Raw genomic sequence first — 23,655 nt, 5'->3', positions numbered from 1 at the left:
CTAACTGTTCTTACATCTTAAATTAATCCATTTCCTTTAATCTATACCTTGCCACATGGCTCGTGGCTTACCGGCATCTTCACAAGCTGTTTCTCATCGTGGTGGCTGGCAGTGCCTCTCTGACTCAGCCTTCCACTTCCTAGCTTTATTCTCCTCCTTGCCCCGCCTATACTTCCTGCCTAGCCAACGGCCAATCAGTGTTTTATTGATTAATTAGCAACACATTTGCCATACATCCCACAGCATTTTTCCATGCTGTATGACTGAAGTATGTGATGTCTTCAGCAATAGCAGCTTACAGTCAAGTTCTGGAGAGTGACCAATAACATTGGTAATGGCCTGCACTGTTACAGTTTCGGGGAGTGGTGTCTATAGTAATCTACTGGTCAACAACTCAAAAAGAGATAACCCATTTCTTGTGCCAGTGGTGGTAGCATCTAGTTGGAGTATACTTTGGTTTCCTAAACTCAGAGTTTCTAAGTATCTTCTGTTGCTTCATCAATAATTTGTAGCCTGATAAACCAGTTCTTTTCTGATCTCATGGTAGAAAATTGTTTTTGTCTTATAGGTTTGTCTTGTATACTTTGTCTTATATGTATCTGAGTATCATGGCTCGCCCACATTGTTCATGCAGAGTTTTAATGCAAGTTAGTGCAAGACTTCACTCAATCTGTTACTCCAAGACTTTAATTGCGATGAACTGAATGCTATAATGTAAGGCAGTTGTAGATATTGCAGGAACAAAGATAAATGAAGCCCCAAGTCCCTCTGTGACGTTTTTGTCAACAAAATCAGGTCATTCTCATGTGTCTGGTAGGTGAATGCTTTACTTTCATTTTCATTGCTGTGATTAAATACTCTGACAAAATGCAACTTCAGGGAGAAAGGGATTTGGTTGGCTCACAATCCCAGATCGCAGTCCATCATATCAAGTGAGTCATGGCAGCAGGACCTTAAGGCAAGCATACCATAATTAAGAACAGAGAGAAGTGAATGTATATATGCTTGTTTGCTTACTTGTTCTCAGCTCAGTCTCTCCACTTCTATTCAGTTTGGGACCCTCCTGCTTGGGGAATGGTGCTGCCCACAGTGGGCTGTGTTTTCTCACATCAGTTAAGTAAGACAATTCACCACAGGCATGTCTACAGGCCAACCCAATATGGACAATAGCTCGTTGAGATGCACTTTCCAGATGATTCTAGATTGTGGCAAGTTGACAAAACTAACATTCATAGTCAGCCTTTTTGCTCCTCTTGCTTAAAGGTCCTGTAATGATCTTATCTGTATTGTATGCCTTATGGTATGAGGAAGGTTCTAGTTCAGAGATTAACAAACTACAAGAACCCAGTTTTACCACTGCAGTGCAAGTGTCACATGGGTGCCAGTAAAACTTTATTCATGGATAGACATATTTGAATGACATATAGTTTTCATGTACAACAAAATATTTTTCTCTTGAAAAATTTTAAAGTATTTTGAAATATAAAAACCATTCTTAGTTGTAACTACATGAAAGCAGGAAGCAGCTGGATTTGGCCCGATTTGTTGCCAACCCCATAATAGCCCAGGTCTTGTGCTCAGAAAGAATAATCAAAATAAGAAGTGATTCTATGGAAGGGGACAGTTTAGAAAAGATCTTGCTCTTCTAGACTGACATTTACCAGAGGAACAAATAGAGATGGATACTGAGTGCTCAAAAATAGGAATAATAAAATAGATGGGTGCTGTGGGTATCACTCTGTATGCTGTAAATGTGTTGTTCTGATTGATTAATAAGTAAAGTGCTGATTGGCTAGTAGCCAGGCAGGAAGTATGGGCGGCACAAAGAGGAGAATTCTGGGAATAGGAAGGGCTGAGTCAGGAGTCACCAGTCAGACACAGAGGAAGCAAGATGTGAAGGCAGAACTTGGAAAAGGTACCAAGCCATGTGGCTAAACACAAATAAGAATTATGGGTTAATTTAAGTGTAAGATCTAGCTAGCAAGAAGCCTGAGCCATTAGGCCCAACAGTTTTAATTAAAATAGCATCTGTGTGTTTATTTGGGTCTGAGCGGCTGTGGGCCTGGGCGGAACTGGAGAAAACTCCAGCTACAGGTGAGATCTACACTAAAATCAGTACACTTCCTGGGGCTTCCTGAGGGTTTGTGTTAATTCATAGTCTGTGTCTCTATGGTTGTCTTTATCTGAAATTGGAAGTGGGGTGACTGAGAGTTGTAGCTTGAGGTCCAAAATTTTCCCTCTCTATCTGCTTGGGAACAGTCCAAGAAGGGTTGCTGTTTTCCTAGACTTTTGAGGAATTTAGTTGTGAAGGACTTTGGCTCTGGGCTCTTTTTTGTGAGTTTCTTTACTATTGATGCAGTTGTTTTATTTGTTATATATCTGTCTGGGATTTCTACTCCTTCCTAATTCCATCTTTGTAAGCAGAATCTTTCTCAAATTTGCCCATTTCTTCTAAATTGCCAATTATGCAAACATGTAACTCCTCAAAATAGACTCTAACAACCCTTTGTGTGACATCCTTTTTAGTTTATCTCTCTCCTTGTTGATTTTATTTGAGCCTTAAATTTGTTTTCTTAGCTCATTTAACTAGGACTCTGTCCACTCAATTTTTTTTAAAACCAAATCCATTTTTTTATTTTATTTTATAATTTAATTTAATTTTACATATCAGCCATGGATTCCCTTGTTCTTCCCCCTTCTGCCCCCCGCCTTCTCCCCAGTCCACGCCCCATTCCCATCTCCTCCAGGGCAAAGACTCCCCTGAGGATTGAGTTCAACCTGGTAGATTCAGTCCAGGCAGGTCCACTCAGTGCATGAGTTGGCTGTTTGAAACCTGGGGCTTATACAGGGACATTTGGCTCAGCCTGGGAGGAGGGGACTGGACAAAGCCAATTTTTTATGAAGTTTATTTTTTCTGTTCTATAAATTATTTCTCCCTACTCTGATTCTCTTTATGTTCATTTGTTTGGTTTTCCAAAAAATTTGTGTGGTTTTTTTGTTTTTTTGTTTTTTTTTTCGAGACAGGGTTTCTCTGTGTAGCTTTGCGCCTTTCCTGGAACTCACTTGGTAGCCCAGGCTGGCCTCGAACTCACAGAGATTCGCCTGGCTCTGCCTCCCGAGTGCTGGGATTAAAGGCGTGTGCCACCACCGCCCGGCTCCAAATTTGTTTTTTAAAAAGGCAAAACATTCACTTATTTATTCTTTCAAAGGACCAGTACAGACATTTTAGACAGTCACATAGATTTATGTAGATACAGAACATTTTAGATATTACATTTGTTGTCTTGCATATATCGAACTATCCCTGCATTTTAGAGATAAAGCCAACTTGATCATAGTGGATAATCTTTTTGATATATGTCTGTGTTCTGTTTGCAAGTATGTTGTTGAGTATTCTATGTTCATTGGAGGTTTCAGACTAGTTTTTTTTGCTTGTGTCTTTTCCTGGTCTGGGTATTGGTGTGGTACTGGCTTCATATAGTGAGTTTTGGGGTGTTCTTTCTATGTCTACTCTTTTGAATAATTTCTTTGAAAGTCAGCTAGACTTTCGCTGTGAATCCATCTGGCCCTGGGGTTATTTTAGTTGGAAGTCTTTTTTTATTAGTATTTCAGTCTCCATGGTTGATAATAAGCTAGTCCTTGGAGTAGGATGTGTTTTGGCACTTTTAAAAAATCTGCAGAACTTGTAGCAATGGCTTTGTGACTGAAATTATTTTGAACAGTTTAACTTGAAAATTGTTTTATTTTGAGGAGTCTCTTCATCTTCATGACTTTAGCCAACAATTTTTTTTTATTACTTAGACATTTATAAAAGAAGAATACCATGGCTCTTGTGTTACTGGGCATTAAGACTCTGAATTCTATATTTTATCTCAAAATTTGATGTTCCCAAATTGAGTGTCATTACCCATGCCATGTTCTGACTTTAACCTTCAAATGTCAGCACTGGGGATTCCAAACTTAGATACCACAGACATCGAGGAAGCATACGAACTCACTATTGTTTTTCATTCTGATAGAATTTTTCTGTTTTTAGTTACACACGTGTCTACAATATATGTAGTTTTATGGGGCTTTTAAAAATCACTTTATTTTAATGAATGTAGAAATAAAAAACATGCAGCTAAATTAAAATGGCCAATTAGCATAGATATGCATAGCAAAGTAAATTATTACAAAGTATGCTCAATATAAAAAGAATTAGAGTATAACATTTTATGACTGCAAAGACATTTATCACTTGCCTTTCTTTTATTCTGATATAATATTTTTCTCTTCAATCTTCTCTATTTTAGTATCCAGAAGACATAGGTTTGGAGGGATTCTCAGTGGTTATCACTCAACTGATTGGCCTTCACATTGGATTATCATACGATGATGTCAATAATTGTTCCTGTCCCAGAGCTCCATGCATAATGCAACAGGGAGCACTGTAAGAATTTTTATGATGAATTTTATTTTTAAATTCTCTATTAGACTTATTTATTTTATTTATGTGTGTTTTACCTGCATGTGTGTCTTTATGCCATGTACCTGCTTGGTGTCCACTAAGGACATAAGAGAGCGTCAAAACTAAGATCCCCTAGAACAGACATTATAGTTGTGAACTACAATGTGGATACTAGGAATCGAACCCAAGTCCTCTACTTATAACTGCTCAGCCATCTCTCCAGCCCCAAGTCATAACTAATTTTACATGTTATTCCAATATTGATTTCATGATTTAATGAACATTGAAGTATTTTTTAAGTTGTATTATGCTTGATAAGATAGCATATAAAGTATTTTCCATGTGATATATGAGTCTGGAAAAGTGCTATATGTTATTATTAAGATATTATCATTGGAGGAAATTAGATAGATACAATTTAATATTGAGGGAAACTGTGATGCTGTTGCTACTTTGTTGCCTAATGACACCCTTAATAATACAATCTAGGACTGGCAGCTTTGGTGTAAAGAAAAAGGAGGGAAGATTTGAAGGAGGAAGTGTCATTAATTCCTTATCTAGAAAACTCAACAGAAATACTCTACAATTAGGATAATAAATAGAAATGTAAAAAACAAAATTAGAATGAACAAATTTAGAAGAAACTCAAGAGTATGTTAATTATCAAATTATATGACTCATAACATTATAATTTTCTGGCCAATGAAAATTTAATTTAATCTAAATACATTTTTAAAAATGGTTTTAAAGGAATTTGATGAGTTCTATGTGAAATGATAAAGAAGACATGGGATATGGACACAATGTTTTGAGCACTGGGAACTGGAATGTGTGGTCAACGGAGAGGTTTACAGGTGTGAGGCACTGTGCATGATCTACAAATGGATAGAACAAAAAGAAAGATGGCACTGAATATAAGACAGTGTAAACTGTAGAGAGTGGAATCTCTGCTGCGTAAACAGAACTCCTGGCTTCTATTAGGACTGATCATGATCACAGGGTTTAACTTAATTATACAGTACAGTCATAGCCATTTGTAAGAAATGTAGTGCTGTGGATTATATTAAAATTGAGCAATATAAAACTCAAGTTTAATTATGTTTGATTGAACTGTAGTTGGACTCTTTCTGTCCCACCAGCCAGCTCCCAAATAACCACATGGAGACTTCTTATTAATTATGAAAGCTTAGGCTTGTTTCTAACTAGCTCTTATAACTTAATTAATCTATGTTCTACCATGTGGCTTTTACCTTTATCTCATTTTGTGTGTCTGACTTATTCTGTGTCTGGCTGGCTTCTCTACCCTTCTTCTCAGCATCCTCTGTGCCTGGAAATCCTGCCTAGCTATTGGCCGCTCAGCTTTTTACTAAACCAATCACAGTGCCATATCTTATTCCACAACATTTAACTTCTGCTGAAGTATATATTTTTACTTGCTCCATCTTGTGGATCATATGATTTACCCGTGGAGCATTGTCTAGATGTGTTTTAGTAGCTGGGTTTATTTATCAGAGAATATTATTTTGCTTCAGGAGTTCCAGTGGGATGAAGACTTTTAGCAACTGCAGCATGCATGACTACAAGCATTATGCTTCAGAATTGGTTGCGAAATGTCTTGGTGACCTTTCAAACGAACAAGTATTACAACAAAATCAACCCGTGTGTGGTGATGGAATTGTGGAAGCTGATGAAGAATGTGACTGTGGTAATGACACAGTGAGTATTAGACATTCGTGTTTGACCACAGTTGTTCTCATCCAAGAGCACAAAGCATGTTGTCATGGTATATGCTGGGTGTATGTTACGACATCTCTACCCTATAAACGATACATGAGCGTGAAGATAAGTGAATTGCTTTCCCACGTCTCTTTTTTGTGATTTTCTTTTGTAAGACAGGGTTTTGTGTAGCCCAGGATGACCTTGAACTGTTGACCCTTCTACCTCAGTCTCCCGAGTGTCGGGACAACAAATATGGGAGGCATCTCTTGAGTTGAGAAGACAAGGGTGGGCTTCAGGCCTGGCTGCACAGCTCTTGTTCCACCTGCCAGTCTGATGTATATTTTGAATGTGTAGAATCAAGTATGAAGTCCTTTTTATGGCCGCTATCTCAATTTCAAACTCCTCTAGCCCCAGCCTCTGTTATCTACTGAAACATATACTAAATTTGATCCAATTTTTTCTCTGGGTCCTCATGATTGAAAAAGTTTCTAAATATCATAATATGTTGTCTTGTATCATTGACATACATCTCTACAACCACAAGCTTTTGGGTGTCTTTAAAAATTATTTGTGGCTGGGTGGTGGTGGCACATGCCTTTAATCCCAGTACTCAGGAGGCAGAGGCAGGTGGATCTCAGTGGGTTGGAGGCCAGCCTGGTCTACAGAGTGAGTCCAGATCAGCCAGAGTTGTTACACAGGGAAATCCTGTCTGGAAAAACATATATATATATATAAACTTAGTGGTGTCCTTTATTATCATCCCATCAGCCAAGTTTCCAGTGCACACTGCATTCCTCTAGTGGAGCCCCCATATTTAGTCTATTATACATGTGATTATCCTATGATATTTAACAACTATCCTCCCTTTAAGTAATATAAAGTATCTTCATGATTTCCTTGCCAGGAATTGCATCTTCTTTCCCCATAAATAAAGCTGACCTCCATTTTTATATACCATTAAACCCCTAAAAATTCAAACATCTTCTATATATTCCAAACAAACAAACAAACAAACAAACAAACAAACAAACAAGCAGAAACCCATTTCTATGAATCTATATGTGTATTCCTGGATGGTTTCTAATTACACGGATTTTCTAAATCTATTTGACTTCCCTGGTATGCAACACTATGGTCTTCTTGCATTTTCCTGCTACTAAATGTGGTACCATTTCCCTGACAATGAAAATGCTTGTTACTTTCAATGAAAGAAGGAAACAATGCAGTCTTTGGCTACTATGTGAGTTTCTAGAAGTACAAACAGACTTTTATTTTGATATGGGGTTTTAGCATATAGCCCCCTCATTGGTCTCATGCCCCCCTGCCTGGAGTACTGGGCTTGCAATCACCTGTCATCATGCTTTGCGCTGATTGAGGTGTACAGAAGACACTGTCACTGCTCCACTGTCCCCATGTTCACTGCTGCTGAAGAACATTTTTACTCCTTGTACCAAAAGTTTGCTGCCATGGTGGCTCCTGAGCTGGAGCAGTATTTACAGCCCTCACCAGAGTGGGCTTGGTGGCACTGAAAACTATTGATCAGCCCTCAGGGTCATGGTGAGCAGCTTGTAGATAAAAGACTTAGATCCAGGATGGAGGTACCTAGGAGGAGGAGGGAAGGAAGCAAAATAACATTGTGAATGGCTGAAAAGGCCACAATGAATCATACACCTAATTAGAAATATGTATGTATATATAAGTACATATATGCGTGCAATAACAACTGTTGAAAAAAGAGGCTGTGAATCTGAAGGAGAGGGAAGAGTGGTATATGGGAGGGTTTGGAGGGAAGAAAGGAAGTGAAGAAATGCAGTAAAACACAATCTTAAAACTAAACAAAACAAAAGACTTAGAGCCTTGTCCCTCATAAGAAAATTCTCTGTAAACTATTCAACACCAGACTTCTACAGAGTATGGACAGTAGGGCTAACTGCAGCTGCCACCTAAATTTTTCAAGTGGATTTATATTGGGGAATGCATATGCCCATTTGTGGGTGTATTGTCTGTAGGTGCTTTTATGTGATAGAAGAATTAAAGAGTCATAACAGGGACCATGCAGCGAACACACCGGCTGATGCTTTCACTTTGGTCCCACAGAGACTTCTGAGTCTGGATCACCTCCAAGGCTCTTTGCACCATAACTTAGCTTGTAGGAATAGCAAATGGCCATTGGCCTGCTACACAGGCCCCTTTCCTGCTTTGGGATCCATGCTTCAGACCAGTGTTTTGGTAAAAGGCAAGACAGACCTTCACAGATGTCTCCAAGTCCTGAACTTTGTGGCTATGTATATTATTTAAAAAAAGTTGAATTGCAGAAATAAAAATAAATAATATTCCAAACCTGGGGAAAAGATGCCACCCTAAATTATCTGAGTGGGCTCAACCTAACTATCGGAGTCCTTAAAATCAGAGAACAGTTATCCAGCAGTAGTCAGAGATGTGCCAGATGGGGACTCAAAAGGACATGAAGAATGATGAAGACACAATGTGACATCGTCATGGAGTTACAAGGCAATTACAAGAAAGAATCCAAGTAATTTCTAGGAGAAAATACTTGATAGCTAACAAAAAAGCAAAATTTCAACTGCACAGCCATGAGGAACTGAATCTGACCAACTCCCAATGACTCTAGAAATTCTTCCCAGCAGTCTCCAGTAAAGATTGCAGCATGGCTGCCACCTGGATGTGGGCTCATGAGACTCAAAGGTCAGAGCCAAGTCGCCTGTTAAGTGAGCAGAAGCAGGTCGAGACCGCTAGCTCCTTCAGTGTCTTACTGCCCATCATGCCAACTGTGTCTACTGATGCCCCCAGTGGCAACCCTAGTCTATCGACAAAATCGACAACTGATGTTTTCAATGTCTTGTGACCTCCTGCGATGGCCCTGCTCTGAGGCTGACAGACTCCCCCATACTGGTCCCCAATCTTGTGTGCAGTAAGAGTCTTCCAAATGGTAAAGGCCAAACAGAAAGACCTGAAGCTACCAGGACAGAAATTAAGAGAGACCGATATGTCTTAGATGGAGAAATAAGAAATATGGGGGTCATTTGAACTATGTGAAAAAATAACGGCATCATAGAAATCTTGTGTATGAAGTCAATGCAAACAACTATGGCATCAGAAGGCTCCAAGTACCACCTTAGTATACAGGCTCTATATTCTGTTACTTTGTGAACAAATGTAGATGTTTTATGTCATAAACAGACAGGCCACTACTGACAGTATTAGGGGGGAAAGGTCCATGAATAAATACTTAATGTGTCTCCGTTGCCCTTCCTAAAGTTTAGCTCCATTCTCAATAGAAATGTGTAGAAAACAAATCATTAATGAGAGAATTGAAGAAAGTTTGTTTCTCCTGGAAAGTCACACTTCTCCCAGAAAAATTCATTTCATATTAGTAAATTCTGAGTCAATTGCCCAAATTTTCATGTTATAGATCAACAACTAATTTTAATGCTATTTCCTTAGTTCTTACAGTTACATATACTTTTGGTAATTCTAGAAATAATAAAAGCTGAAAATAGTGAAGCTTCATTGAACATAATTAGGAGCACAGCATGCGAATTAAAGTTGAGATAAGGCCGGGCGGTGGTGGCGCACGCCTTTAATCCCAGCACTCGGGAGGCAGAGCCAGGCAGATCTTTGTGAGTTCAAGGCCAGCCTGGTCTCCAAAGCGAGTTCCAGGAAAAGCGCAAAGCTACACAGAGAAACCCTGTCTCGAAAAACCAAAAAAAAATAAAAAATAAAATAAAATAAAGTTGAGATAAAAGAGCAAGCGTTATTAAGTTGTGAGTGGTGGTGCTTACCTAAAATCCCAGCCCTTGGGAGGTCAGGGCCGGAAGGTGAGGGGGTCACTGGCACCCTTTGCTGTACAGTAGAACAATCTTGGCTATATGATAGCCTGTCTCAGAAACGGAGAAGAAAGGGGGGATGGGGAGGAGAGCTGGGGCGTCTACCCTAACTGGAATCCTCTTTCTTCTGAAACTGTAGGAATGCCTATTTAAAGAGTGCTGCCACTATGAAACATGCAGACTGAAAGCGTCCGCCAAATGCGGGTCTGGAGCGTGTTGTACATCAAACTGTGAGGTAAGTGCTGCTACTTATCCAAGGGAAGTTGAACTGCAGTGATGTAAGACTAGATTAACCAAAGCAACGTGGAAGGACACAAAGAAGGTAGGAGTGATCCCATGATAAGGTACCATGACCTTAAAAAAAGAGACATCCCAGACTGGTGCTTCCTGGTCTATGGTATGGAAACCATAAAGTTGATCGTCTTCTAAGTAAAAGATATACACCACATCATGGAACATGCCAATAGTCAGATAACTCATAAAGTCAAATTAGTGATGAGTGATGAAAATTATAACATGAACAGCAGACAAAACACACACTGTGCAAAGCACTCCCATGTTGGTAAGTAAAAGGCACACTGAGAGTAGCCAAAATTGTTTCTGTCATTGAATAATTACATTTTAATTAATTTTTATTGCAGTGTGTGTCTGCCCACACAGTCCACACACACACATGAAGGGCAGAGGATAACTTGTGGTCATAGGTTCTCTCCCTCTACCATGCAGGTTCTGGGGATCGAACTCAGGTTTCAGGCTTGGCATCAGACACCTTTAACCACTGAGCCATGTCACCAGCCCTGGTTGCACGCATTTATTATTATTATACAAAAGCATGATAAATTGTGCCATAAACTGCAGCAGCAATACAACACTAACACAATGTGGCTGGGTGAGAAAGCAAGCTCCATAACGGAAAATACTTTAGGATTTCCATTCTTGCAGATCACCAATACATAAAAATTGCATATGTTCCTTTCTCCCAGTTGTTCTCAACTTCCTGTGGTGCTGAAGTTTGAACCTGGAGCCTTGTACATCCTCAGGCCTTAGGATTTTAGGCTCTCACTCTGTAGCCCAGGCTGACTTTAAGCTTGAAATCCTCCTGAATTCTGTGATTACAGGCTTGTACCATCATCTAGCTCCAATTTTCTACTAATATCTAATTTAATATAGTAAAACTCGGTTAATGAGAGTTTCTGAGTGTTAGAACAATCAACATCCTACCCAGCATCTTCCTCAAGGGTGGATGGTTCCACAGCTTCCCAAGGTCCCTTGCTTCTTTGTAGTTAGTCCACGCTCAGCCCACACCCAGTCTACAGCCAGTCCATACCCAGTCCACAGCCAGTCCACACCCAGTTCACACCCAGTCTGCACCCAGGCCACACTCAGTCCACACACAGTTCATATCCAGTCCATACCCAGTTCACACCCAGTCCACACACAATCTGCCCACAGTCTGCCCATAGTCCACACACAATCTGCCCACACTCCACACACAATCTGCCCACAGTCTACACACAGTCCACACACAGTCTGCCCATAGTCCACACCAAGTCCAGACCCAGCTCACACACAGTCCCCCCACAGTTCACACACAATCCACTCCCAGTCCACACACAGTCCCCCATACAGTCCACACACACAGTCTAACCACAATTCACACACAGTCCACACACAGTCTGCACCCAGTCCACACATAGTCTGCCCACAGCCTGCTTACAGTCCACATATAGTCCACACACACAGTCTTCACTCAGTCCACACCAAGTCCACACACAGTCCACTTACAGTCCACACACAGTCTGCACCCAGTCCACACATAGTCTGCCCACAGCCTGCTTACAGTCCACATATAGTCCACACACACAATCTGCACTCAGTTCACATGCAGTCCTCCCATAGTCTGCCCACAGTCCACACACAGTCCCTGGTCCAGGGTCATGCCATTTGTGGTATATTCATGAACAGTATTTATAAGCAGCAACTCACTTTTAGCTAGTTCCTTGTAGTGGGACCTACTGAGTCCTATAGCAAGTGGACTTGAAACTTTTTAGAAAATGGAAGAATGATTTTCCAAAGAGAATGCTCTACTCTGAGTTCCCACATATGATACTTAAAATTGCTTTGCAAGTTAAACACAATGTTAAACCATATAACCTACACCTTTCTTTTACGTTCACTATTTAGACTTCTTAACTATCATTTACTAGTTGCCCAGAGTTTAATAACCTTTGATTAACTGCCTAATAATCTCATAATAAACCACTTAGACATAGTGAGCAGATGCTCCATGGGAACACTCCTGTAGTCATCACTGCTGTTAGCACTTTTTTACCCATGTACAAGGAGAAAGAAGATAACACCGTGTACTCCATTTCAACTCTCTTTATTTCCCTTGCCAAATGTCTGCTGATTATCATAGTTCTTGTATTTTAATTCTGCTTTCTTTAGTTGATGCTTTGTTTCTTTATTCTATAAAGGATTAAACTTAGGTCTCTTTGCATGCTAGGCATGCATTGAGGCACACCCCTACCCTGTGTGCATGCTAGGCAAGTACTCTACCGCTGTGCATGCTAAACAAGTACTCTACCATTGAGCTACACCCCTGCTCTGTATGCATGCTAGGCAAGTACTCTACCATTGAGCCACACCCCTGCCCTGTGTGCATGCTAGGCAAATACTCTACCATTGAGCTACACCCCTGCCCTGTGTGCATGCTAGGCAAGTACTCTACCATTGAGCCACACCCCTGCCCTGTGTACATGCTAGGCAAGTACTCTATCACTGAGCCACATTCTAGCCCTCATTTCACATTCCTCATACCTGAAAGCCTTCCTTTACTATTTCTTACAATCTGGATCTACTAAGAATGGATTCTTTTAGCTGCTATTTGCCTAGGAAAGGCTTTATTTCTCATTAGTTTTTTTTTTTTATCATTTTGTGTGTATGAATTGTCATGTATGCACAGCACGTGGGGAAATGAGATGACTAATTATAAGAGCCAGTTCTTTCCCTCTACCATGCGGTTTCCAGGTAATGGCCCCTGTCATCATGTGGGGCAGCAGACATTTCTGTCCACAGAACCATCTTGCTGGCCCTCTCATTCAATTTTGACATATATTTCCAGGGTATGAAATTCTAACGAGATTTTTCTCTTTAATTTCTTTAAAGACACTACTTTATTATCTTTCCATTGTTAAATATTAGTTCAATTACAGATGATTATAGTATATGTGTATGTATCTGTATTTTCAATACATATGACAGCTCAACATTTGGACACTATAAATTTTGCTGTGGATGGCAACAGATGAGCAATTTATTTAACCAGCCATAAAAACGTATCTGAACTATGCAGAGGCCCTTTTGTTCTCAGAATAATAAACATGGGTGGTGAGACGTGTTAATCAGGCATGATTCTAAGCACATGTCCATTAAATGAGAATGTGATTTCCTTCCTTATTTCCAAGTATAAAAGAGATTCATTGTATATCTTCCAACAAATAAGCTGGTAAGACTCACAGCTGAAACTGGCTTCGGGGACTTGCGAACGTCAGATGTAGAACCAATTGGTCTATGCTTCTCAGTCCCACATGCTGCTCAAGTCAGAACGCACACTATGAACCACAAGGCTGTAGACGGCTGCCAGCCTGCTGTCAGTGGGGATTTGTGCATATCCTGAAGCCAGTTACCCTTCTCTGGGCTTCCCAGTATATACTTTACCTGTTTTTTGTTTTTTTTTTTCTTTCTAGAATTCTTAATCTGGGAGGTCTCAGTCCCTCAGTTAGCCGCACCCAGACATGTTTAGCTGAAATTTCTTTGGCAAATAACTCTAGAGTCATTCACGGCCCCTGATCTCTTTCCTGTCCTCAGCTGTCAGCAGCAGGCACCCCCTGTAGGAAGGCTGTTGACCCAGAGTGTGATTTCACAGAATATTGCAGTGGATCCTCTAACCAGTGTGTTCCCGACACCTTTGCACTGAATGGCCATTTGTGCAGGTTGGGATCCGCCTATTGCTACAACGGACGATGCCAAGCCCTTAATGACCAGTGTGTCAACTTATTTGGAAAAGGTACTGCTTTCTTTTGCATTTGTGCTGTACTTGGATTGCTCTGTAGGGTCCATATCACAGTCCATCGAGCCTAGATGAGGAAGAGCTTGGGTCACAATTTTAAGAAGGTCTAAATTAAAGAAAAAAAAATTATAGTCATGATTGAAATTTTCCAAGAAAAATGCTATGTAGGTTTGATTTGAGAAAATATGTTGCTTATTCCTCCTAAATTATATTTAATGTCCAGCCATGTTGTCTCAGATAGGAAGCTCTATCCATCCTAACTGTTCTCCCACCTCAAAACCCAGTGGTAGCCCACATGTCCATGAGGTTCTTTGCTCATCCTGAAGGGTATTTCCTGTTAGCTCCTTTCCCAAACCCATTGCTCTGATTTCTAACATTGCACCGTTAAATTTGTTATGTATTCAAATTATTTTAATCACTCAACATATGGGTAATCATATTGGGGCAAACTGAAAACACCAGCAGGCATGCAGGGGTCTTACCTGGATTTCTCTAAAATGTTATTTGAAACAAAAAATATGAACAAGGCCAAGGCAGGAGGATGCTGAGTTCAAAGTCAGCCTGGACTATGTAACGAGACTATCTCAAACAAACAAAACCTATCAAAACTCAGAAGCAGGAGTTCTGGCCAGGTAGCCCGTGGCTGCTCTTACACTGCCAGTTCCTCTGTCAGAAAAGAGGTCACATGTGAATGGCATTCGCTCTAAGCTTTGTAAGGTTCGTGGCTTCAATACTGAATTATGAATGTGGTGAATAATAGGAAATTAAGGTGTCGCTTTGTTCAATTTTGACTCTTTATTAGCATTGGTTATTTATCTGATCACCCATTTAGAAGATTGAATATTATAGGCATGCATACACATGAAATAAAATAATCAAAAAAATAAAAGGCAAGGTGTGTTGTGCCTGAGGAACAATAGTAAACTTTCACTCTGATTTCTACATATACAAACATGTACATGTGTGTGTGTGCACGCGCACACACACACACACACACACACACACATACACACACAAACACTACATATTTTTTAAAAAACCTTAAGTGAGCAAAGATGGACATACATATAATTCCAACCCTCAGGAGGCTGAGGCAGGAGATTTTCAAGGCCAAGACCAGTGTAAGATATATCGTACACCTTTTTCAAAACAACAAACAAATAAGTAAATGTATCAGTGTAACTTCTAGCAATGGATAATAATACTTTTTGTTTTGTTTTATGACATTGGCAGGTAGCCCATGAAAATCAAACAAAGCATGAAAAATGCATGCCTATTTCGAAATGACAGTTTTATTAGTCTGTTACTAAAGAGCATGTAATTTGGATTAAGGATAATAACCTAAAGAACATGTTTCCCATTTCAGGGTCTCAAGGCGCTTCCTATGCCTGTTTTGAAAAAGTTAATTCACCACGTGAAAAACTGGAAAACTGTGGTTTTAAAAATTCATATCCATTACCTTGTGGACAAAAGTATGTATATAGAGCGTGATTGTTTTTCTGAGGCATGTTGCTTGTCAAAAGACATATACTAAATAAAAACGACTATCAAATTGTATGATAGGAAAATATTCTCATGTGTGCATGAGCACACTCATATGTACACACACGTGTAATCTTGTAGCCATTCAGGGTTTTCATTTTCCTTGAGTTTTTTCCTGTCACCACCCTAAGAATTTGACTGAATGAGGAATGGGATGATATTTATTAAGAGGAGCTGCCCAACATTCAGAAAATAGGGTGCTCTGTTCCGAACTAAGAATTGAAATCGGGTCATGTTTTAAGTCTATCTATCATTGCAGGTTTCCTAGAGCAGGTATTTTGTTTTTTTACAGCATAAGATTGTTGAGAGGAGAAATTTTTGTCTGGCTTGTTGTTTCCAAAACGACAGAGCACGTCTCTGTGGCTCGACTTGGACTACTGTAACATGCTTTATTATAGCATAAAACGGCTCCTGGGTCCAATATAGGGAGGGATTGCCTTGGAGCAAGTGGTGCCAGAATTTCACTTGGGAATTTTTTAAAAAGTCACAAAGGGGCTGGGAAAATTCCAGCTCAGTCAGCAAAGTGCTCGCTTGAGTTGGATTCACAGAACTCACGGCAGGGAAGCCGAGATGCCGTGGTAGACATGACGGTCTCGGTGCTGGGGAGATAGAGAAGACAGATCCCCAGGACTCCCTAGGCCCCAAGCCTCACTTTCCTGCCGAGCCTGAGGCCGTGAGAAACAAAACGTAAAGTGAACTAACGCTTGAAGACTGACACCCCATGCTGTCTCCTGGTCTCCATGTACATGTACACACGCACACATGAGCACTAGGTACACACGGATTTGAGTAACAAATGTGTGGTGAGATTCTGCATGGTAGAAAAAATGTATCTAATAAGATAGCGGCCCATAATCAAGAGATGCTGACCAAATAAGTGGTTTGCCACCCTTGGGAAACGTCAGGTGGACAGGTCCAGACTGGCCAAAGTGACCATGGAGGCCTGTGATAGGAAAGAAAGTCCCCTGTACAGCTGTGAGTTCATACACGTGTATATACATTTCAGTTCTGCCACAGTACTAATTAATCTGTTTGCGTTTAGCTGTTTATGTTTTTAAAAATCTTATCGCCTCCTAAAACGATGTTGCCACTGCGTCGTTTTTCTGGTTTTATGCCATTAACCAAACATTTATGCCACTCTCCACGCAATACTTAACGGGAAGCTGGGATCACTGAGAAGTAAAATGATGAAGAATTTTCACCTTTCCACGTCCAGGGATGTTCTCTGTGGAAAACTGACGTGTTTTCGGCCACACAAGAATTACAAAAGTACAGCCCAATCCGTGATATACTCGTACGTCCATGACAGTGTGTGTCTGTCCATTCCTCCTGGGCTATCTATGAGATCAGATGGGAGAGATTATGCGTATGTGGCTGATGGCACTGTGTGTGGGCCACAAATGGTAAGAGGCTGCGGGTTATATTTAGCTATATTAATTTACGTTAATTGCCGCATGCCATCTTCCATGATGGCGATCATGATTTGAACCTGATGCTTGTGTTCATTTCCTATATAGATGGTATTAAATGACTATCAAAGTAAGCCTCAGTTAGCATGTTGCATTGCCTCTTCTCAGTCCCTATGTGGAAAAAATGTGGGTTTATTTGTTTGTTTGTTTTGAGACAGAATTTCTCTGTGTAGCCCTGGCTGTCCTGGAACTCGCTCTGTAGACCAGGCTGACCTCGAACTCAGAGATCCACCGTTCTCTGCCTCCCGAGTGCTGGGATTAAAGGCATGTGCCACCACCGCCCAGCTAAAAAGTATGTGTTTTTAACATAAGTCTACTAACCACCAAGCGCTATTATTTTCACACCTAATAATTTCCAGTAGTAAAATTCTGAGTTTTCATTTTACCTTGCTTCACTGCAAGCAATACTCATATTAATTAAATCATGTGCTTATGTATCTGATCAGAGGGTGCGTGTAAATAGTTTGGAAGAGCCAAAGCCGTACTAGGAAAGCATGGCTAATGGCTATCGCACAGAGACAAGCTCATGAATATGCATATCTGTGTGTGCAAGTGTACACAGATACGCAAATCACACTCATGTAGTCATTATTCAGAGAGAGAGCTAAAGTTCAGAGTTCATCAGTCTAGGGGGTGAGGGGACCCAATTTGAAAGCACACCAATAGCCCTTTGAGGTTGAAAGTAGCGATCATAAACCCTTTAGCTGCAGGACTGTGGCCTTCAGCATTTACTTGGAGATTACAGAGCCAATTCTTCACTGAAAGATCAGACGTTCCTGAACCCTGGAGAAGCTTACCTGTACTGAGAAACCCAGATCCTGGGGCTGGCTGCCTTGTGTGGCCAAGTTCTTCATGAGCTACATCTAAGAGCTTGCTTCTCACAAATAGAAGAAAGAGAAGGTTTGGAATAACTAGGAAGAGTGGGGCATGGTGGACCCGGCCTGTCTCTCTTATCTTAGAATATTTTGGTGTTGTGAGCTACAATCATGGAGAAGCCTACAGTTCTGAGCCCATGAAGATGCACACAGCCCCTACTCAGATGACCGGGGAGGAACAGATCGCCACCCCCAAATAGATGAGTAAGTCATTGAGAAAGGTGTATCATTCAGCTCAGACCTTCTGAGAGGACAGTAGCCCCAGATACCTTGATCAGAGTTCCTTACAAGGTTATGAGGTAGGAGCTCCAGGAACTGAGCCCTAACCCACCCCACGCAGTATGCCCTGACTCCATGTCTGCCAGGACAGCATGCCAGATTTTCTCATCATGTCAATGGGAACAGATGAACTTCCACAAGTGCCAAGCATGATGACCTTGTGAACACACAATCTGACCAAAAAAAAAAAAAAAAAAAAAAAAAAGTCCCTAGAAGTGGTGGTTGTTAGTTTGTAGAAGGTAGTGCCTTGCGCCTGGGCAGGGCCACAGGTGGCTCTGCCTGGCGGGGAGGATAGTCTTTCAAGTCCAAGCCCCGAACCTGTCTCTTTCTTCCTTCTTGGCTAAATTTATTTCTAAGTAAATATCGTATTATTATTATAAAGACAAAAACTTTAAATATCTTTACCAGATTGTTAATTGGTAGAAATGTAACTGATTTTTTTCAAGTTAATATGTTATCCTAAAACTCTGCTGAATTCACTGATTAGATGTATCAAGTTGTGTGTGTGTGTGTGTGTGTGTGTGTGTGTGTGTATTTGCCTGTGCGTCTCTATGTAATCTCTGAGTCTGTGGGTCTTTGCGCAGGCATCTGTGTAGTTTGCCAGTCTGTGTGTGTTTGCTTATGGATTTGTGCATTCCGCCACTTCCTGTGTGTTCCCATGCTCATCTGTGTGTAGTGTGATAGTCTGTTTACACAAGTATCTGTATGTCGTTCATCAGTCTGTGTGTGTTTGCACATTCATCTGCGTGTCATTGGTCAGTGTGTGTTTTCATGGGCGCCTGTGAATAGTCTATCAATCTGTGTGTGCTTGGACAGCATCCATGTGCAGTCTGCAAGCTGGTGTGTGTTTGCAAAGGCAGCATGTGAGAACTCTGTGTTCTCGTTGATGAAGCTGTGGGCAGTCTGTCATCAGCCTGTGTGTGTTTGTCTGGCCATTTAGTCCACAGTCTGTCAGTCTGTCTATGTGTATGTTTTGGGGCACATATGTGCAGTGTGTCAGCCTGGGAGTGTTTGCATAGCCATCTGTGTGTCGTCTGTCAGCCTGTGTGTATTTGAATATATATCTGTGTGCAGTCTACAAGTCTGTGTGTGATTACACAGCCATCTGTCTGCAGTCTGTCAGTCTGTGTGTGTTGGCATGGGCATCTCTGTGGAGTCTATCTATGTACATTGGAGATCACCTACATATCTAAGCATGTCATCTACAAACAATTTTGCTACTTCCTTTATGTGGATATGGATATCTTTTATTCCTTTTTAATATCTATGTTGCTCCAGCCAGAATACTTAATGTTACATTGAATATTGAATGTAAGGCTCAAAGGAAGGCTAGTATATACAATTTATGATTTGTTTATTGGTTGCATGTTAATTTTGGATAAATAATTACAAAGAGCTCATTTTCATCCACATTTGACATATTCATATGGTGAATTACTTAATTACACCTTGTGTCAACAATTGAAAAATAAACTACAAAGCCAAATAAAATAGAAAAATGTAAATGAGACCAAAATAATTACATACCCAGATTACCAATTACCATTTGATTGCTACTTTGAATGACAAGTTTTGACAATGGCCAAGAAAACAAAGTTTAAACTATTTCTCTCACCCTATAATTCTGATATATGCCACCACAAAGATTCAAAACAATTTATGAATTGTATTTGAGACAAAAGAAAAATTATTCTTCAGCCTTAAGGGGACAATTTTGACTCTATCCAATTATCCATAACAAATATTAACAGTGTAGGAAATGCAGTTGGATTCCAGTTAGTTTCAACTGTAGGGATCAAAATTCAAACCACATGTAGTCCCCATCTGCAGACAGGCTCTTCCTACTTCGATACCTTTGCTGTTGAGGGGGTTATTTTAGAAAGCCAGAATATTTGTATTAGAATCAAAGCAAAACAGGTAAGCAGGCCTTGAACATCTTTTATATATAATATAGTAATATAATATAGGTAACAAATAGTGTTTTTTTTTTCATTTGACATGACATTTGTGACCATGAAACATTCTATGTTTCATTTTAGTATTGCGTCAACAGAACCTGCAAAGAAGTTACTTTAACAAGAATTGACTGCAATGCCACTAAGAAGTGCAAAGGGAATGGGGTAAGTGACCCCTCTTCGGTAGTCCCATCCCATCGCCTGCAGGCGACCGTGGGGCAATTCCAGTCTCCCGCTTTGGAGAACTGATGGATGGCTATCAAGCTCTTAAATGACGTGTCCATGCCCGGTAGATGAAAATGAGAAAATCAGATGAGCTACTTCAACGCTATTGAGCGAATTGTATGTTTTACTGATCTTAGGAACATTTTTAATTTCTTTCAATCATTTACCTGTTTTAATCTAGGAATGTAGAATTTCTGTTGCCTACCCACTGCTTTTTATTTTCTTGACATTTACAGGTTTGGGGTGAGAAGGGTCTTTGTTTTGTTATTTTCCTAGAAGGAAACTGGAATGTAGGCTAACAAACAAACAAATAAACAAACAAACAAACAGACAAATAAATAAATAAGTACAAATCAAAAGAATGGACTTGAATTTGTCCAAATTCATCTGCATTCAATCTTAACTTCTGAATTTATTAGATTTGGAACGTGTGGAAGGGTTGGCAGGGAGGAGGAGTCTCTCGCTTCACATCTGCTCTCTGTAGTTGTGATTCCTGGCCAGTTCTTTGGCCTTCCCCTCTTCGATCTTTCTCTCAATATTTCTTTCTTAATACTTTAAATAAAGCAGAAAATAATGATATATATTGTTAAGTTTTTGATCTTCTGCTTTATTAGACACACTTTTTAAAAATAAATTGCTGTTTACTTAATTATTTTACCTTGAAATTTTGGATTTTTCATCTAATAAAACTTTTCCATTCATGTTTATTTATATTTCTCTATATGTATTGTGCTTCCAACAAAATATCTTTAAAGAAAAACTGATTTATATGGCTCTACTATTGGACTTCCTTTCCTGTTTTTGGGTTTAGTTTTCTATTTCTTTATCAATGCCACATTTTTATGATTTCTGTAGCTTTTTGGTTCATAAAATGATCATAAAACAAACCTATTCATCTTAGCTCTTTGTCAACAATGAAAAGCACTGCTTGTTCTAGACCTTTTTTCTTTAAATACATAATTTAGCTTGTCAGATCTGTGTATCTGATTCATGAAACAACTTGCCTGAGACTTGGGTTAGGGTTGTGCTGAATCTTTGTATCATGTAGGTAAGATCCAACATCCTAATAGCATGCCATGTGTGTGGACTATCTCTCCATTTCTATACATTAAAAATTTTTTATTTGAGACAGGGTTTCTATGTAGCGCTGATTGTTCTGAAACTCACTCTGTAGATCAGGCTGGCCTTGAACTCAGAGAGATCTGCCTGCCCCTACCTCTGGAGTGCTGGGATTAAAAGCATGTGCCACCACCGCCTTGCTAAAAATTTTGTTTAATTTTTACAGTTTTCTTAGCATAAATCATGTTTATAAATAATTTCATTCAAAAGGAAGTGTGCCACTTTACCTGTGTAAATGGCATTATATTTTCAGTTCCAAATTCTTATTGCCCATTACTATAAGCAACCTGTGTAAATGGCATTATGTTTTTAGTTCCAAATTCTTATTGCCCATTACTAGAAGCAATTGACATATAGCTAAAGTTTGTATCCAACAGCCTTGAAACACAGTATTATCTTTCTCAATTTACGTGTGTTTTATTCCTCTTCTTGTCTTGCTGCATTTTCTATGATTTTTGGTGCAATGTTGTAAAGGAGTGGAAGGGGTGTCCTCTTCGATGCTTACCCACTGGTTTCTCACCGGTAATGGGGTACATTTTGTTTGCTTCATTTTGTGGATTTTTTTTTAAATTATGATGAATTTACTGTTTAGTCTTGATTTTCTAAGAGTGCCTATTGTATATGGTACTGTATTTATCAAATTGTCTTCCTTTATTAATACAATCACATGACTTTTACTTAGTTCATGAACATAATGGATTATATGAATTTGTTTTTAATTTAAAACCTGTCTAAATACCATCAATAAATGCCATTTGATTGTGAAGTGTTGAATTTAATTTTACAAGTATTTTTGAGCATTTCTCTACTATGTTTGGAGTAATATGGGCCCACAGCCTTTCTTTCCTGTTACATGGTATATGGGAACTAAGGTAATGCTCCCCTGATATGATGAATTTAGAAGGATTCCTTTCCTTTCTATTTAAATTGATACAGTTTTTCTCTTAGACATGTGGTCTAATTCATGAGAGAATAAATCTGGGCTTAGAGCTTCGTATTTTGAAAGTAAATAAATATTCATGTCATTTTGTTGCTTGATATAGAAGAATTCATATTATGTATTTCTGTTCATGTGCATTTTCATGGATTTTTTTTTCTTTTAAGGAATTAGGCCATTTCTCCTAGATCATCAATTCTTGAACTTTTATTTTTTCATACATTTTTATTTATTATCCTTTTATTACCCATAGGTGCATACCGATGGCTGGAGACTAAGTGTGCTTGTTTGTTTTCTTTGAGACAGGGTCTCGCTGTAGCCCAGGCTGGCTTTGAGCTCCATGTGTAGCTGAGGTTGACCTCAAGTGTGTGGTCCTCCTGCCATACCCTCCCTAGTGCTGAGTGACAAGTGTGGCTCCCACGGCCAGGAACAGTTCCATCAACAGCTGGGCATTACTTACCATCTACCTCTGGGGAGCAGCCAAGCACAACAGCAATTGTTTGGAGAGCCTGTTGGACAGCTTGTCAGGGTGTTTTACCAGAGCAACAGAAAGGGAGTTAGAGCACGTGCTTCTATATGTTTTTCTTATTCGAGTTTCTAGTGTGTCTCTTCTTGGTGTGTTTTTGCTTGCATTTGCCAGTAGAAGTATTAGTCTATTTCTTGATTCTCATTTTTAATTTATTGTGATCCCCTCTGTAGATGGAACTTTCTCCAGTCCTGCCTTGCCCAGTGGTCTGGACGAATCTCTCTCATCCATGGTCCTGCAGACGCTTATAAAATAATCACTCAGAGGCTTAATATTAATTACAAACTAGCCAGGCAGTGGTAGTGCACACCTTTAATCCCAGCACTCAGGAGGCAGAGCCAGGCAGATCTCTGTGAGTTTGAGGCCAGCCTGGGCTACCAAGTGAGTCCCAGGAAAGGCGCAAAGCTACACAGAGAAACCCTGTCTCGAAAAACCAAAAAAACAAAACAAAACAAAAACAAAAACAAAAAAAAAAATAAACATCTTTTGAAAAGACAATATTTGTGAAAATTATTCATCTCTGTGCACATAGTGATCATGTGCTGGTTGGTTTGGTTTTTTCTTCTTTTTTGTTGTTGTTTGTTTGTTTGTTTGTCTGTCTGCCAACTCCTTTAGTCGTCTGGGAAGAGGGAACCTGAA

At 39.7% G+C, this 23,655-nt stretch overlaps 1 protein-coding gene across 1 annotated transcript in view; it reads left to right on the top strand.

Moving 5' to 3' along the window:
* Adam18 (ADAM metallopeptidase domain 18) overlaps window positions 1-23,655 on the top strand; it is a 67,836-nt gene that overhangs the window by 30,858 nt on the left and 13,323 nt on the right. The window contains exons 11-17 of the mRNA XM_059245077.1: window positions 4,296-4,432; window positions 5,983-6,166; window positions 10,157-10,252; window positions 13,888-14,086; window positions 15,456-15,561; window positions 16,848-17,034; window positions 20,294-20,374. Coding sequence (XP_059101060.1) covers window positions 4,296-4,432; window positions 5,983-6,166; window positions 10,157-10,252; window positions 13,888-14,086; window positions 15,456-15,561; window positions 16,848-17,034; window positions 20,294-20,374 — 990 coding nt within the window. The remainder of the gene's footprint in view (window positions 1-4,295; window positions 4,433-5,982; window positions 6,167-10,156; window positions 10,253-13,887; window positions 14,087-15,455; window positions 15,562-16,847; window positions 17,035-20,293; window positions 20,375-23,655) is intronic.

Source organism: Peromyscus eremicus, chromosome 17 (genome assembly GCF_949786415.1).
Source record: "Peromyscus eremicus chromosome 17, PerEre_H2_v1, whole genome shotgun sequence".
Taxonomy (NCBI): Eukaryota; Metazoa; Chordata; class Mammalia; order Rodentia; family Cricetidae; genus Peromyscus; species Peromyscus eremicus.
The sequence above is the reverse complement of the archived record's forward strand: the minus strand, read 5'-3'. Positions and strand labels throughout refer to the sequence as shown.